This window comes from Apodemus sylvaticus, chromosome 17, assembly GCF_947179515.1.
Source record: "Apodemus sylvaticus chromosome 17, mApoSyl1.1, whole genome shotgun sequence".
In the NCBI taxonomy this organism is placed as follows: Eukaryota; Metazoa; Chordata; class Mammalia; order Rodentia; family Muridae; genus Apodemus; species Apodemus sylvaticus.
Window position 1 is genome coordinate 69,738,490 of NC_067488.1, and position 16,548 is coordinate 69,755,037.

The window sequence follows — 16,548 nt, forward strand, 5'->3', positions numbered from 1 at the left end:
ACAAATGAAGAAGAAGAAGAAGAAGAAAGGATAGACAGATGGATGGATAGACAGACAGACAGACAGACAGACAGACAGACAGACAGATAGATAGATAGATAGATAGATAGATAGATAGATAATAGTAAGAGATAGCAGTTGGATTTGGGTTCAGATTTTGTCCCCCTTCCCCCACTACTCCCCAAAGCTGAGGAAAGCATTGGAGACTCAATCAGCAGCCAGCTCCAAATTCTGACATGCGCAGCTGAACGCCATTTTCATGATGGACAAGTAGGTGTCTCTGTAACTGAGCGTGAAGGATGCGCCAGGAGTAACTGTTAAGAGCAAGCCTTGGCGAAGGCTCAGCTATGGAGGTGCTGGTGTCTAAACCTGACCGGGCTGAGTTCCAACCCCGGGCCCCACAAGGTGGCAGGAGAGAACCAGCCTGGAGAGCTGTCCTCCAGCCTCTGTGTGCATGCACCACAGTGTGTGCAGGCCTGCATGTGCATAATAAAATAAAAGTGGGGTTCAGACCAGCGAGAGCCCGCCTTGAAAAATAACAAGATGTAAATAATTAAGTCAGTTTTTTCCTGGAACTGATGTATAGGATGATGCTGGCGGGGAGGGGGGGAGGGGAGGGAGGAGCACACGATCGTGAAAGGCTGTCAACTGACGAGATCTGTAAATGAATCCTAGTAACCCAGAGGAGAGTTTACCTAGTTACCTAGAGAGTTACCTCCTTAGAGAGCCCTCAGAGCGTTTTTTGGGCATCAAGGACTGGCTGGGTCAGAGCCTGGTGTCTGGGAAATTGCTTGCTTACTGAGATGGCTCTTCCTTGCCAACCTTAGATGCCAGGTCTTTATACAGACTCAATGTCAGTTGCCGGGTGGTGATAAAGTATCCCTGTAATCTCAGCACTTAGGAGGCAGAGACAGGCAGATCTCTGTGAGTTCGAGGCAAGCCTGGTCTACAGAGCAAGTTCCAGGACAGCCAAGGCTACACAGAGAAACCCTGTCTCAAAACAATAAAACCCCTGAGTGTCTGTTGCCCAACACTGAACAGCAATTGTTAAAACGAGGTCATGTTTTTTTAAACCCCAAGAAAAGCTCTGCATAATCACTTGGCTTCTCTAACCCCGTCCCATGTCACCTGATAGTTTTGTTTTCCTCGCTTCCTTTCATAAATCCTTTCTAGAAGAGACTGCCCCTGCAACCACGCTTGCAGACACTCCCTGAGCTCAGACAGACCAGGGCTCCGGCTACAGCCCTTGCCCTTCCCTTCGCCCTCCTGCCTCACTCCAGCTCCGAACTGATTCCTGAGTCTCAGGCCCAGGGGCAGGTGCGCACATGGTGTGGGCCATCTGGTTTTCTTTGTCTGCCATTTCCTCTCTCCAGTCACAAAGAACAAACGGTACCATGTTCTATTTCACTTGACTGTAGGGGCTCCTGGGTGCCTTCCTGTTTCCTCCAGCCGGTAATACAAGTAGGTTATTGTGGAGGTTTGCGACAGGTAACAGCTGGTTGGTCTCTTGTCCTGCACCAGGCGTGGCTGGAGTGGTGCTCCAGCCTTTGCCTCCCCCCCACACCCCCTCTGAACCCCAACCACACACACCCCACTCCAGCAAGGTGTCTGTTAGCTGAACTTTTTGTCGTGCTGAGTCAGCTGTGTTGCTACTGGAGGACTTAGGGCAAAAGCCCTGGGTCCAGGAGTCCACACGCCAGGTAAAGACAATATTGGTAAAAGAAGAGAACAATTTTACTACATAGGCACATTGGGCACACAGAAAAAGGGTTCGATGACCCCAGGTCATCTTCCAACAGACTAACATTTCGTTTTGTTTTGTTGGTTTTGGAGGCTTTGTTGTTTATTTATTTGTTTGTTTTGAGACAGGGTTTCTCTGTGTAGCTCTGGCTATCCTAGAACTCACTCTATAGACCAGCCTGGTCTTGAACTCAGTGAGATCTGCCTGCTTCTGCCTCCTGAATGCTGGGATTAAAGGTTAGTGCCACCACCACCCAGCAGGCTGACCTGCTTGAAAGAATGGGGCTGGAGAGATGGCTCAGTGGTTAGTTGTTCTTCCAGAGGAGCCAAGTTTGATTCCCAGCACCTTTGTTGTCTCATGGCCTTCTATAACTTCAGTCCAGGGGGGTTGATGCCATCTTCTGGCCTCCTTGGGTACCACACATGCATGTGCTACAGAGACATACAAAACACCCATATGCATAAATTGGTCAGATAAAACTCAAAAATTAAATAAATGAAGAGTTGGGTGCAGGGGAGTGGAACTGTGCATAACTAAGCGGTCCTGGTCCAGGCATGGTCTGCTAGAGCCTGTGTCTGCTTCTGCACAGAGATAGAGTAGCTCTTGCTGCCTGGGGCTAGGGGACAAGCTGGTTTTCTGGAAGCTTACTCATGCTCCAAGATACAGCCTGACCACAGGGACAGCTGTCTTCCACTGGGCCAGAAGGCTCTGCCTGCCACCCAAGGCAACTGCAGAACACTGAAACCTGAAGCTGCTGTAATGGGGCCCAGGCCAGGGATGGTGGGCGAGAAATCTTCCTGATCTTCCTGACATATGTGGTTGCTTCTAATTTGACAGCGGAATAAAGGCTAAAGGGACAGAGTAGCAAGAGATGAGTCCTAGGGGACCTTTCCCAGTGAATGGGGGTTGGGAGGAGAGATAATCAAATGCCTGGGGCTTCTGAGAGGTTACACAGGAAAACTGAGCTAACCGTGGAAAGTTGGAAGCTGGGATAGCCTTGGAAATCCTTGCAAACGAGCTTTTCTTATATTAGACACAGATGAGTCTACCTTTGGGTTAGGGTTAGAGAAATCCTGAAATTGTCAAATTCGCTGTGTGGCATGAAGAAAGGGACTTGATGTTTTCAGGCAGAGAGGGCATCTGTACCCTGAGCTGGCCTTAGGTTGCCGTCCTCCCGGTGCTGTTTCTTGTGCTCCTCTGCCTAGCCTAAAGGCACTTTGACACGGAAACCTGTGTGATTAGCTGTTAGAGGCATGGGGTGAGAGGGTCTGTCCACAGAGAAGGTGGACATCAGGACCACGAAGGCTTAAGGCCTGGGAAGGTGCACCTGACAGAAGGCTCTCGAGAGATTTTGGGCTGCTTTGAGGTTGCCTTGCTCTGTATCCCAGACTCACTTTACACTGCCTACTGTAGCCTGAACTGACCTCAGATTCACCACCCTTCCCCCTCCAATCTCTGGGACATTTTAGGACTATGTCACCTAGCGAGCTGGGCTTTGTTGTTGATTATACTTTTAGGAGTGATACATCTTGACCAGTAATTTTTGTAGCTTATACACAAATTCCAGGATAAGCCTCCAGGCTCTCAAGCATTTGCCTTTAGAAGATAAACACCACGTTGCTTAGCCACCACTGTTAATCTTTTTAAACGGGTCAAGGAATCGGGCTCAGTGACCAGCCTTGGTCCTTTGCTCTGGTCGCCCTGACCTCTGCCTGTTCTCTGGCCAGGGGTGGAGCCATCGGCTCAACAGTTCATCAGGGAATTCCTGTGATTCTTTACTGTGGCCTGGGTTGGGTTTAAATGCTGGGATTAAGTGAATAGCCCTCTCTTGCTTTTGTTGGTATCAGTGTGTGGAGACTCAGTGCACTGTCAGTCTTAACTGACAAACAGGAATTTAATTTCAGCGAAGTACTGTGCTTTTCAAAGCAACACCGGGAGGGAGGGCTTGTTCTGGGGCCAAGAGCACAAATAGATTATGCAATGTTTGCTTCTCTTTCAACTCTGAGGACACAGAACATTAGAGAACCTGGGAATAGATATAAGGCGGTTGAATGTTTACAAGGGTGGGAGCGGGTAATCCACTGAAATAGTTGTGGGCTCTCCGCCCTTTGTCTTCTGAGGCCACTAGAAGTGGCTGTGAATACAGGAGCTGCCCTTCACTCAGGCTCTGTTTTGAGGCAGGGCTACACTATGTGACCCCAGCTGGCCGTACTACCCCCGAGTACCAGGACTACAGGGGGTGCCATTATACCCGGTGCCTTTGCTTGCTTATTTGTGTATGAGCCTGTACCCACTGTGCTGCCTGTGTAGAGAGAGGCCAGAGGACAGCTCTGAAAGCTGGTGCAGCCAGCCCCAAAACACACTGAGCCATCTTGGCTGGCCAGCCTTCAGTTCCTGGACATGAGTTTCTTCCTTTCATGCAACTGCGGCTTGAACTGCTCTGTGCAGCTGAAATTCCCACCATTCTTTCTTTGAACTCAGCTCAAAGCAGCCCCTGCTTTTCTCCAGGGTCGATAGGATGACGTACGTTTTTCTAGCATCTATGCATTTTCCTCAGTGATGGCTGAAGAGACAACTTTTCCATAGCTTATTCAAGAGCAGAACACAGGTTCTCAATATTAAGCATCAGTTAAACAAAAAATAAGCCAGGGGTATAGATCAGTCAAGAATGCTTTTAATCCCAGCACGCCTTTAATCCCAGCACTTGGTAGGCAGAAACAGGTGGATTTCTGAGTTTGAGGCCAGCCTGATCTACAGAGTGAGTTTGAGGACAGCCAGGGCTACACAGAGACACCCTGTCCCGAAAGAAAGAAAAAAAAAAGAAAGAAAGAAAAAAGAAAAAAGAAAAGAGTGCTTGCCTCATGCAGTAGGCCCAGGTTCAACCCCAGAACCCCAAGAAAATAATCAAGGAGTGTGTGTGAGTGTGTGTGTATGCGCACGCATGAGTGTGCAAGCATGTGTGCACTCGCTGTGCACGGTGAGGCAGTCCCATGATCCCAACACTCAGATGGCTACAGCACCATGATCAAGTGTCCCAGGACAGCCTGGGCTACAGAGTGAGTCCCAGGACAGCCTGGGCTACAGAGTGAGTCCCAGGACAGCCTGGGCTACACGAAAAGACCCTCAGCATTTCTTAAACATATCACCATTGTTTCGGTTCTTTGTTGTTTTCCTTTGAGAAAGAAAAACTGTGTAGACTAGACTGGCCTCAAAGTTATGGAGATCTGCCAGTCTTCCAAGTGCTGGGATTAAGGGCACATGCCACCACCCCTGCCACCACCCCTGCCACCACCCCTGGCATTCCATTCTTTCTTATCAGAGCCCTTCAGGTAGATGAGGAATCTAAAGACATTAGAAGTGGCTTACCCAAGATCAGCGCCAACAAAAACACTGTAGTTATTGGAACATTCCACTCCCATCCTCTTAAGGTCCCAGGTGAGGCTCAGAAACTGATACGACACAGATTAATAAAAGAAAGGATAATTCAGGCTTTGCATGAAATGGGAGGAGCCTACATGAAGTGAACTGGAATGGAGATGGCCCAGGGTGGGAGAGTGAGGAGCCCAGGTTTAATTTTCAGCATCCACGCAGAGCAGCAGATACAGCGTGGGCACACGTGCATTTAATCCTCTAGGCCCAGGGTTCTACAGCGTAAGGGAGCTGTTTGCCCGCCATCCAGAGAAGGAATTTGCTACCTCTGCCCTGGGCCATTACTTTCCAATGTGATGAGTACATCTCATGAGTACATTTCATGATTGCCTTTGTGAGACTCAGTCATTGGACCAACAGAACTTAGTGGTAACATGTATGGGAAAAGGAAGGTCTGACTTTTGGGAGACAGGGAGGCTCATCTTTCAGGGCTGAAGAGAGGCTGAAGAGCCTCAACAATACTGGCTCTGTGTTCAAGAGGCAGAGCAGGGAGCGGCCTTTCCACCTGCTCTGTGCATTGGTAAACTTGAACTGAAACATTTCAAAACCCATTTGGGATGGCTAGAGTGGAACACGACTTTGATCAGCACACTGGAGGCAGAGGCAGGTGGATCTCTCATGAGTTTGGGCCTAGCCAAGGCTCCCTAGTGAGACCCTGTATCAAAACAAACTCCCAGTTCAAAATTCTTAATCTGGGATTGGGGCCTTGTTCAGTGGCATAGCATTGCCTAGCATGTCCCCAGCCCTGGGTTCAGTCCCTAGCTTGGCCCCAGCACTGGGTTCAGTCCCTAGCATGTCCCCAGCCCTGGGTTCAGTCCCTAGCATGTCCCCAGCCCTGGGTTCAGTCCCTAGCATGGCCCCAGCCCTGGGTTCAGTCCCTAGCATGGCCCCAACCCTGGGTTCAGTCCCTAGCAAGGCCCCAGCCCTGGGTTCAGTCCCTAGCATGGCCCCAGCCCTGGGTTCAGTCCCTAGCATGGCCCCAACCCTGGGTTCAGTCCCTAGCATGGCCCCAGCCCTGGGTTCAGTCCCTAGCATGGCCCCAGCCTGGGTTCAGTCCTTAGCATGGCCCCAGCCCTGGGTTCAGTCCCTAGCATGGCCCCAACCCTGGGTTCAGTCCCTAGCATGGCCCTGACCTGGGTTCAGTCCCTAGCATGGCACTTCTAAGAGGAGTGGGAGGAGAAGGAAGCAAAGAAAGAAAGATTGTAACCATAACTCACACTCCACTCTGATCCTTCCAAACTGGCTAAGGTCTACTAACTGCATGTGTTATTTGGATGCTAAATGTCTCCCTGCAGGCTGAGCATGTGGCTCACAGCTAGCTGCTCTGGGAGGCTGTGGAACTTTGGTGGCATTGGTGAGGAATAAGTCACTTGAGATTGTGTAATGTGGTCCCAGTTCTGTCCTGGTCTTGCTCTGGTCTCAGACTCCTGGTTGTGATACAGTGTAGCCAGCTGCTTCCCACTCCTGCCAAGGTAGTTCCCCTCCCAGACAGGAAGGAAAGTGTCCTTCCAAAGTGTAAGTCAAAACAAATCCTACACGGGCAGTGGTGGCGCGCGCCTTTAATCCCAGCACTTGGGAGGCAGAGGCAGGCGGATTTCTGAGTTAGAGGCCAGCCTGGTCTACAGAGTGAGTTCCAGGACAGCCAGGGCTACACAGAGAAACCCTGTCTCGAAAAAAACCAAAAAAAAAAAAAAAAAAAAAATCCTTCCCCTTTCAGTCCTGACTTGTCAGAGATTTGATCACAGCATCAAATCAGATTTGTCAGAAACATCCCTCTTACATTGTACATGTAATATAGCTGTAGAAAAGCATCTCTTCACGCAAATACCTTAATGTTCCAAGTGGAAGTTTCCTTCTCAGAGACACTTAGACACAAATGAAGTCAAGCAGGCAGATATAGAAACCATTTATTTTCGTTTATTAAATGAATATGAATTTATTAATATTTAAAACAGAACTTCTGCAAAATCATCGTGGAAAATATACATTTGTTTAGATGCATACAAATGCAGCTGAAACCCTTGTGTCCACCTAGACTTACTCTCTGTATGGACACAATGACATCCATGATTTCATTTCAGGACCAGTGGAAAATTTTTTTCTTCAATACAGGGCTTCTTTGTGTAGCCCTGGCTGTCCTGGAACTAGATCAGGTTGTACTCACAGAGATTCACCTGCCTCTGCCTCTGCCTCCTGAGTACTGGGATCAAATTGTGCCACCACACCCACTCGGGACCAGTGATATTTGATCAGAAGAATCCCTAGTCCTTGCTGACTTCTCTCATGGATTACTTTTAGGGTCCTCCACATACTGTACCCATTTCCCTACCTGTAGTGGCCCTCCCCTGCCTATGGTAATTATATTCAGCAAAGTGTGTGCTAGATAAGATGGGAAATTAAACGAAGAATTCCCAACCGTTCTGTGCAGTTCTGTGATGATGCTGGTGTGTCAGGTGCACTTATAAAAGCTGCCGTGTGCAGGACAGTGCAGCAGGCATTGACAAAACCCTGAGCCGAAGGACAGAGAGCCACTGGCCAGAGCACAGGCGGCAGCAAAAGCAGAGTAGTGACCGGGATAGCGAGTGCCTTCTGATTCCTTTTACTGGGATTCAGGAGGGAAGGGTGTGTTCCTGTTAGTCCACCATGGATTTTCACTCAACTGGGATTATTTTATTTGGTTTGCTAGCTGTAAGTTTTCCCCAATGCTTCCTTATCAAAGGCCTAAGAGACCTTTGGTCCCTTTGGAGGGAGAGTTCAAAGCTGTTTTGATTTGGTTTTGATTTGATGGGAAACAATCTAGAAAATGGCTACACAGAAACCTGTAGGGATGAAATTTATTTTTCCCTCTCCCAGTTGGAATTTTACATGTAAGATAGAAGCCTCAAACTGGCAGAGCAGATATCTCCACCACCTCAACCTATTTCACGGCATAGCCGTAGATATGGGGCCGCACCAAAGTCCAGGACACTGGGGCCTGGATGTGCTGCAGCTTCAGCTTGGAGAAGCCGGCCCGCTCTAGGGCCTTCCAGCTCTTTCTCGTCAGATTGCATCCATCAAAAACAAGGAACCAGACAGGATCCAGGACCTGTTGCCAGAAGTAATTCCAGGTGGACGGTTCATCCGCCACATGCTCCATGAAGTAAAAGGCCCCTCCCTGAGGAGAAACACACACAGTTTAAGGATCCTGGCTTTGGGGAAAACCACTTTACAAAATGCCTCAAGTGTCAAAAGTTCGGTGACTGAAAGCTCACTTTGAGAAGACACAGGTAGATTAAAATGGAGTAAGGTGTTCTCTGGGTAATACCGATTCAATTTCTGTCCCATTTTCTACAGAGCTATCTGGGCAGGATAGCCCATGCCTGGAATCTCCACCCCAGGGAGGCTAAGGGAAGATGACCTTAAATGACAGGCCAGTCCTAAACTTTTTTAAAAGGAACTTCCAGTCTGAGCAACAGACATATTTTTTGTGGTCATAAAGAACTTCTGGGGCTGGTGAGACGGCTAATTGGGTAATTGGCTAATTGCTCTTTCAGAGATCCCGAGTTCAAATCCTAGCAAGCACATGGTGGTTCACAACCATCTGTATAGCTACAGTGTACTCACACACATAAAATAAATAAATCTTAAAAAAAAAAAAAAAAAAAGAACGTCTGATTACGGAAACTGCAAGTCCTGAGTGAGGGCTCTCCTGTCCGCTCATCCCACATCCCTGCACTCTCAACAGTGTTATTTGTAGCAGAACACACCTGTAATCCCAGCAATCAGGATGGTAGGGCAGGGGCATTGCTACAGGCTGGAGGCTAGCCTGGGTTACACAGACCCTGTCTCAGACAAACAACCCTGCTGCTTTTTAAGTTTTGTTTGTTTGTTTTTCTGGAGACAAGGTTTCTCTGTGTAGCCCTGGCTGTCCTGGAACTCACTCTGTACACCAGGCTGGCCTCTAACTCAGAAATCCGCCTGCCTCTGCCTCCCAGAGTGCTGGGATTGCAGGCGCCACCACTGCCCAGCTGCTTTTTAAATTTTAATTCCCCCTGCTGGTTTTGCTTTATTTTTGATACAGTGTTTCAACATGCCATTGTAACTTGCTACCGGCCTGACTGGCCTTAAAAGCTCACAGAGATCTGCCTGCATCAGCCTGCTGAGCTTCTGCATGCTGAGTGGGGGAATAAGGGAGCTATGCCACCATGCCTGGCACCTCACTGTTTTTACTTAGGAGGAAACAGAGCCCAACATGACAGTGTGTTATTGTCAGACAGAGATCCTAAGCCTCTGTGTGTGGCTCCAGAACTATCACAGCGAAATGTTTGAGAAAGTTCAGCAAACAGGCAGATGTTTTCTTTTTCTTTTTTCTTTCTTTTTTTATTTTCTTTTTGTTTGTTTGTTTGTTTATTTATTTATTTATTTATTTAGTGGTTTTTCGAGACAGGGTTTCTCTGCATAGCCCTGGCTGTCCTGGAACTTACTCTGTAGACCAGGCTGGCGTTGAACTCAGAAAATCGCTTGCCTCTGCCTCCCAAGTGCTGGGATTAAAGCCATGTGCCATCACTGCCTGGCTTTTGTTTTGTTTTGTTTTGTTTTTTACACACAGATATTTTCACACCAAATAGTTTCACACCAACTCACCAAGGAATGCCTTAGCAATTCTAGACCTTGGGAGGCAGAGGCAGGAGGATAAGAAGTTGTAAGTGGTATTTGTTAGCACATTGAATTTGAGGCTGGTTAGGGCCATATGAGACCCTGACTTAAAAAATAGAAAAGAGTTGACAAGGTAGTTGACAACCAGGCATAATTCCAGTTCCAGGGATCCAGTGTTCTCTGACCTCTGTGGTTCCGCACTTACATACATGGTGCATGTAGCTCCTGCAGGTATGCACAGGCACATAAAGCTCTTTTCAAATAACAATAATCAGGGGCTGTAGAGATGGCTTAGAGTAAAGGGCACTGACTGCTCTTCTGAAGGTCCTGGGTTGAAATCCCAGCAACCAGATGGTGGTTCACAATTATGCCTAATGAGATCAGACGCCCTCTCCTGGTTCATCTGAAGACAGCTACAGTGTTCTTAGATATAATAATAAATCTTAAAAAAAAAATCAGAACAAAAATAAAACCAGCCACTATCCTATTATATGTAAACTTGCAATTTCTTCAAAATCAAGTCTAACACACATTGTTTGTAACCATGGTTACTTCACATCTGCTGTGCTCTTCCCAGGTTCCTCTGTAACAAGCATTAACATCCACCATCTTGAGAGCACCTGTAATTATTGCCAAATCGATGCATTGTTACAAAGCGAGGTTGAATCACTAGTGGGTGGTCCAGTTTAGAACACCTTGGTAGACGTTTTCAAAGTGTCCCTTGGAAACCTGGGTCACGTTTACACTCTCACTAGCAATGACTCAGCAAGTGCCCATTTCCAATAGCGGGCTGACAAAGTCCACTTCCTAGCCCCTCCCCCACCAATGTTTTTGACACATGTCTTGCTATGGTAACCCAGGTTAGCATCAACTACTTTAAGAACACGTGTGCATGCACACACATGCACAAACACACTAATTGCAGTACAGGGGAGACAGAGGCTGGCAGATCTCTGACACCCTCTGGCCACTCAGCCTGGCCACCTTGGGGAGTTTCAGACAGTGGGCGATTCTCTATCAAGAGTGGGCGTGGTCTCTGAGAAGTGAACGTGCCTGCAGTTGTCCTCTGACCTCCACACAAACTCCCACACATGGGCACTCACATACAGGAACACACAGAGAAAAATATGTTTTTAATATCCTTAATGGATATAAAATCTTTTACTAGAAAGTTTGTTTTGGCTGTGTACTGGCTGGATTTTGGTTTTGCATCAATTGATACAGCTGGACTTATGACAGAGAAAGGAGCCTCCCCTGAGGAAATGCCTCCATGGGATCCATGGGATCCATGGGATCCAGCTGTAAGGCATTGTCTCAATGATCAAGGAAGAGGGCTCCTTGTGGGTGGTGCCATCCCTGGGCTGGTGGTCCTGAGTTTTATAAGAAAGCAAGCTGAGCAAGCCAGCGGAAGCAAGCCAGTAGGAATCGTCCTTCCATGGCCTCTGCATCAGCTCCTGCTTCCTGACCTGCTTGAGTTCCAGTCCTGACTTTCTTTGGTGATGAACAGCAGTGTGGAAGTGTAAGCTGAATAAACCCTTTCCTCCCCAACTTGCTTCTTGGTCCTGATGTTTGTGCAGGAATCGAAACCCCTACTAAGATAGGATCCCTTTAGATCTGTTGATATCCATTCTTATTTTGCTCATGGAAATAACTGCTTTTTTTCTTACTCTGATCAGGATTAAGTTTTATTACCATTCTATTAGGTCGATGTGGTGAGTCTCACCTGTCATCCTAGCTCTAGGGCTGTCACCAGGAGGATCAAGGTCAGCCAACACACACACATCCACACTTACCTAAGTCTATGGAGCAAAATGCCAAGTGCCAGTGCAAAAAGAACTCACTCATTCTGGGTGAAAACTGAGCTCCAATCTTGATTGTATAAAGAAAGAGAAGGCATTTATACTTTTAATGCTAAATGAATTAAACCCAAGTCTGTAAGAAGACAGTCTGTAAGAAGAAAACTTTGCTCCTTTAATAAGACTGAGCTTACACACACACACACACACACACACACACACACACACACACACGCTCTGCCCCGCGGTAAGAAGCCTGCCTTTTCCTTTCCTTCTGCTCTCTGCAGCTATTGCTGCTTTTTTCTCTTTCCCTCTACAGTCTGCATATTGCTCTCTTAATATTTTAAGCTATCTTATAATTTCTAAGCTATTCCACGCTGTATTCTCCTTCTAATTTTGCTCTCTCCTCCTGCTCTGACGTCATACTGCTCTGCTCCCAATGTCTTACTTCCAAAGCCTTTAAACCCAATGCTATCTCTCCAATGTTATAGCTCCCAATGTGATCTTTCCTAGTCTTTTATACCTTTTCTAGAATAATAGATCACATGGGTTTTCCCAAGCATCCCTAGTTTATAAAAAGTTCACTAGAATTTCAAACATGCTGAATAAGAAGTTGAAAACAGAATGATTATGTACACATCCATTAAGAGTAGTTATCTGCCGCCTGGTCTACAGAGTGAGTTCCAGGACAGCCAGGGTTACACAGAGAAACCTTGTCTCAGAAAACCAAAAAAAAAAAAAAAAAAAAAAAAGTAGTTACCTGGCTAACCATCCATCATCTCATCACCAGTTCTATGGGTTAATGGCGAGTTCAAAACTGTAACTTTTTTATAAAGACTTGTTTATTTTATGTATACAAGTGTATTGTAGCTGTATTCAAACACATCAGAAGAGGGCTTCAGATCTCATTAAGGATGGTTGTAAGCCACCATGACCTTCAGAAGAGCAGTCAGTGCTCTTAACCTGCTGAGCCATCTCACCAGTCCAAAACTGTAACTTTTGTGACTAAGGTATTAGTGAAGTTTTGTATAGATAAACCCTGTCAATATATATATTTTTCTAGATAGAGTTTCTAGCCCTGACTGTCCTAGAAATCTCTGTGTAGACCAGGCTGGCCTCAAGCTCAAAAATACACCTGCCTCTGCCTCCCAAGTGCTGAGATTAAAGGCGTGCACCACCACTGCGGGGCTCCCAGTCAATATTTTATCTTCTATCCTTGAACCTATAGAAAATCCTCAGTTCCCTTTTATGACATTTGGGTAATTGTTTTACAGCCTCTCAGAATGTGCTCTGAGTTGTAGGTGACTACTTTCTATCTCAGAAACAATTAACTCATGACTCTCGAAGACTGGCAGAGTTCTTACAGTTTTGACATCAGAAAGGATTTAGTAGCAGTCCTTTTATAAAAAAGCTTAATAATTACTGATATAAGTTTAGGAATTCTTATAAGATGATCATTAAGAATTAAGTGATCTATTTCTCTAAATATCATCACTATAAGACAGTACGTCACTGTTCTGCAAAAGGGAGGGCTGATACATAGTGATAGTTATATATGTTTAATAACAGAAAAAACCTATTAATAGCAGGAATCTTTCCCTAAAATGAATTTCTCCTGGGCCTTGTGGGCAGAGGCAAATCAGACAATAACTGTAACGTTCGTGGCAGAGCCATCTCAGGAAGACAACCACTAGTGTTTAGCTTCTCCCTGGTGGCTCCTGGCATTGAACTTTAAAAAAACAAAAACAAAAACAAAAACAAAAAAACAAAAAACAACCTATAAATTCACTAGCGAATTGTTCCCGGGCACTGGCTGCGAGTCTCTGAGGATACCAGGGCTCTGTGTACCAGAGGAGGAATGTACAGGAGCCACATCCGAGACTCAACAGAGCTGTTTTAAAGATTGCATTATTTCATTAATATGGAAATAATAATTTGGAGGTGATAAGTCACTAGCCTTGTCTGAATTCAGGGCAGGATTTTGTCACTAACTTTTACTCAGCAATGGTGACCGCTGTCACCCTTAGGAGGAATCCATCTGACTTGCACTGCAGAACACATGGGTCATGCAGATGCTACTACAGCATACTACTACACAGCCTCCAGGCATTTTCTACTGAAGAAAGAAACCTCTCTCCCTTTTGTAAGCCTCCCTTTTCAAGCTACTCTAGACCCGGCTACCCAGAGGCAGAGAGTTTTGGGACAGAATTCAGAGGTTAGAGATGCAGTTAGAACAAACTAAACAGATAAATTTAAGTAAGACATGCATTTGGGAATAAGGAACTGAATTTCCTAATAAAACTGAAGAGCAAAAGCTTTCCTTAGGCAAGGGCAGGAGACAGCAGAGCAGTGGAGAGGCCCCTTGGGAATGCCTATGGATGGCCTAGGTCGGGGGAGCTGTGGGGAACAGAGTGAGCCCTGAGTGGGCGTCAGGATTTGGAAATCTGCGCAGGCGTGTAGCTGAGAGCACACGAGACAGCTGAGGGGACACGGACATGGGCGAGAGCAGAGGAAGGGAGCCTTAGTGCCTAGGGAGTAAGAGGTGGGATGGGCTAAGAGCCTGACCTTGGTGGAGTGAGGTGGTGGTGGTGGTGGTGGTGGTGGTGCATGTCTTTAACCCTTAGTTAGGAGGCAGAAACAGGCAGCTCTCTGTGAGTTCAAGGCCAGCCTGGTCTACAGACAAAGTGTCAGTCCAGCCAACCACTCTTTAGTGAAACTGAGACCTGGTCCCTCCCCCCAACCCCCAAATATATCAGACTCATAGCTGGCTGGCTGGCTCTGTGTCTGTCTGGTTGTCTGGTTGTCTGTCTGTCTGTCTGTCTGTCTGTCAGATTTATTTATTTTATTTATATGAATACACTGTAGCTATCTTCAGAGGGCATCGGATCCCATTACAGATAGTTGTGAGCTACCATTTGGTTGCTGGGAATTGAACTCAGGACCTTTGGAAGAACAGTCAGTGCTTTTAACCGCTGAGCCATCACTACAGCCCAATCTGTCCTTTTCTTGATTTTGTTTTGCTTTATTGTTTGTGTTTTAAAGCTGTGTGTGTCCATGCCAGGGGGAGGGGGCGGTTGTGGTGGTAGTGGTGCTCTTGCTGTGTAGTCCAGGCTAGCCTCAGACTTGAGAGTCCTTCTGTTTGTTCCCCTCCCCCAGCACCAGGAACTCTGGGTGTGTGCCCCATTCTAGGTGTGGTTATGGGTTTGTTTATCCCGGGCCAGTCTAAAGATCTTTACCTACTAGTTTAATAACTGGTCATTCATTGCATGGTAGAGATAGATGATGCTAAGCCTTAGATGTCTGTCAGGCTTTCTTCCCAAGAGACTACAAGGGGTGTTTGTGTGTGCATGTGTGTATGTGTGTGTTTGTGTGTGTGCAAGTGTGTATATGTATGTGTGTGAGTGTGGGGGTGGGCAAGTGTGTATGTGAGAGATTTGTGAGAGAGTGTGAGTGTGTATGATGTATGGGGGTGTGAGTGTGTGTACATATGTGTGTGTGTGTACTTGTATATGTATGGGCATGTATATGCACGTGTGTGAAGAGTATGTGGGTGTGTGAGTGTGTGAAAGATTGTATGTGAGTGTGGATGAGTGTGTGTGTGTGTGTGTGTGTGTGTGTGTGTGTACGAGAGTGTGAACATGTGTCAGTGTCACATCCCTCCATGTTCTCAAATCAATATGCAGAATCATTAAGAATGTCACACTTTGGGCCAGGCATGGTGGCACATGCCTTTAATCCCAGCACTTGGGAGGCAGAGGCAGGTGGATTTCTGAGTTCGAGGCCAACCTGGTCTACAGAGTGAGTTCCAGGACAGCCAGGGCTACACAGAGAAACCCTGTCTCGAAAAAACCAAAAAAAAAAAAAAAAAGTCACACTTCAAGTTCAGCTTTGTTCAAAACAAAGCTGTTTAACAAAGAATTTCTTCAGACTTTTATGAAAACACAAAGTGACTGTTGCTCCTGGCTGCCCTGGAGATCAGTTTCCCTCCTACCACCCATTGTGTGAACATGTTGACATTGTTTCCTGAGAACTTTTCTCTTTTCTATCCTGGAGTGGTCAGTCACCCTCCTTGAAGGTTTGTTGTCTGTTTAGGTTGGTTGATTTTCTTTTTTAAGTATTCATTTTTTTGATAAAGTTTTACTATATAATTCAGGCTGGCCTTGGACCTGGTACATAGCAGAGGCTTGACTGCCCATCCTTGTCACCCTCTGGGACACTGAGACTGTGGGTGGGCTTGTATGTGTGGTCTGCCACACCCAGCTCTCGATCTTTGTTATAGTCACAGAGCTCCCGACTGTGAATAGCTCCCATCCACACTCAGTCTCTGTCCAGTTTGCAGTACTGCAAATGCTCCTTTATTGAGCAGCCTTGGGATGGACAAGGTTTTACATACGTGTAGCTACAGGTAGGTGAACTTCTGATAGAGATAGAACATCCACTTGACGTTTTAATGTTACTAAATGAGCCTTCCAAACCCCTTCCTGTATGAGGGGGCTTCCCAGGCCACCCTGGTACTATTGACTGTAGGTCTCTGACACTGTCATAAGCAAACCCAGTCTTATAGTCTGTCTCATGATTGTCTAATTTATATTCCCAGTCCTGCACAGTTGCTCATAGTTTGCTCTGACCTCTTTTAAAACACAGAACCAATATCGTCAGTGACTGTAAATTTTGTTGGTTTTGTCTTTGGGGCACAGTCCCTATGCATCGCTGGCTGGCCCTCACTGTGAGAAGCAGTTTTGCCTCGAACTTCAGGAGATCTACCTGCTCTGCCTCCCAGTGTGGGGACTTGTAGGTTGGTTGGTTTGATTGATTGATTGAATGAGTGCTATGGCCCCTCAGCTGTTCTGAGAGCTTCTGTTACCAAGTTTGACATCTATCAGCAGGCTCTTCCCACTGTGGCAGTTTAGAACTTCCTAGATTCTGATTTGTCAGCCCTTTTACTCT

At 46.6% G+C, this 16,548-nt stretch overlaps 1 protein-coding gene across 2 annotated transcripts in view; it reads right to left on the bottom strand.

Moving 5' to 3' along the window:
- The window catches only part of LOC127667781 (putative methyltransferase-like protein 7A), a 47,820-nt gene that overhangs the window by 30,480 nt on the left and 792 nt on the right, over nucleotides 1-16,548 (bottom strand). Inside the window, exon 2 of one of the 2 annotated variants that reach the window (XM_052161103.1) lies at nucleotides 7,068-8,324. The exons of the other annotated variant lie outside the window; for it this stretch is intronic. Coding sequence (XP_052017063.1) covers nucleotides 8,088-8,324 — 237 coding nt within the window. The 3' untranslated portion in view covers nucleotides 7,068-8,087. Of the gene's footprint in view, nucleotides 1-7,067; nucleotides 8,325-16,548 lie in introns of those variants that run through there. 2 annotated transcript variants of the gene reach the window in all.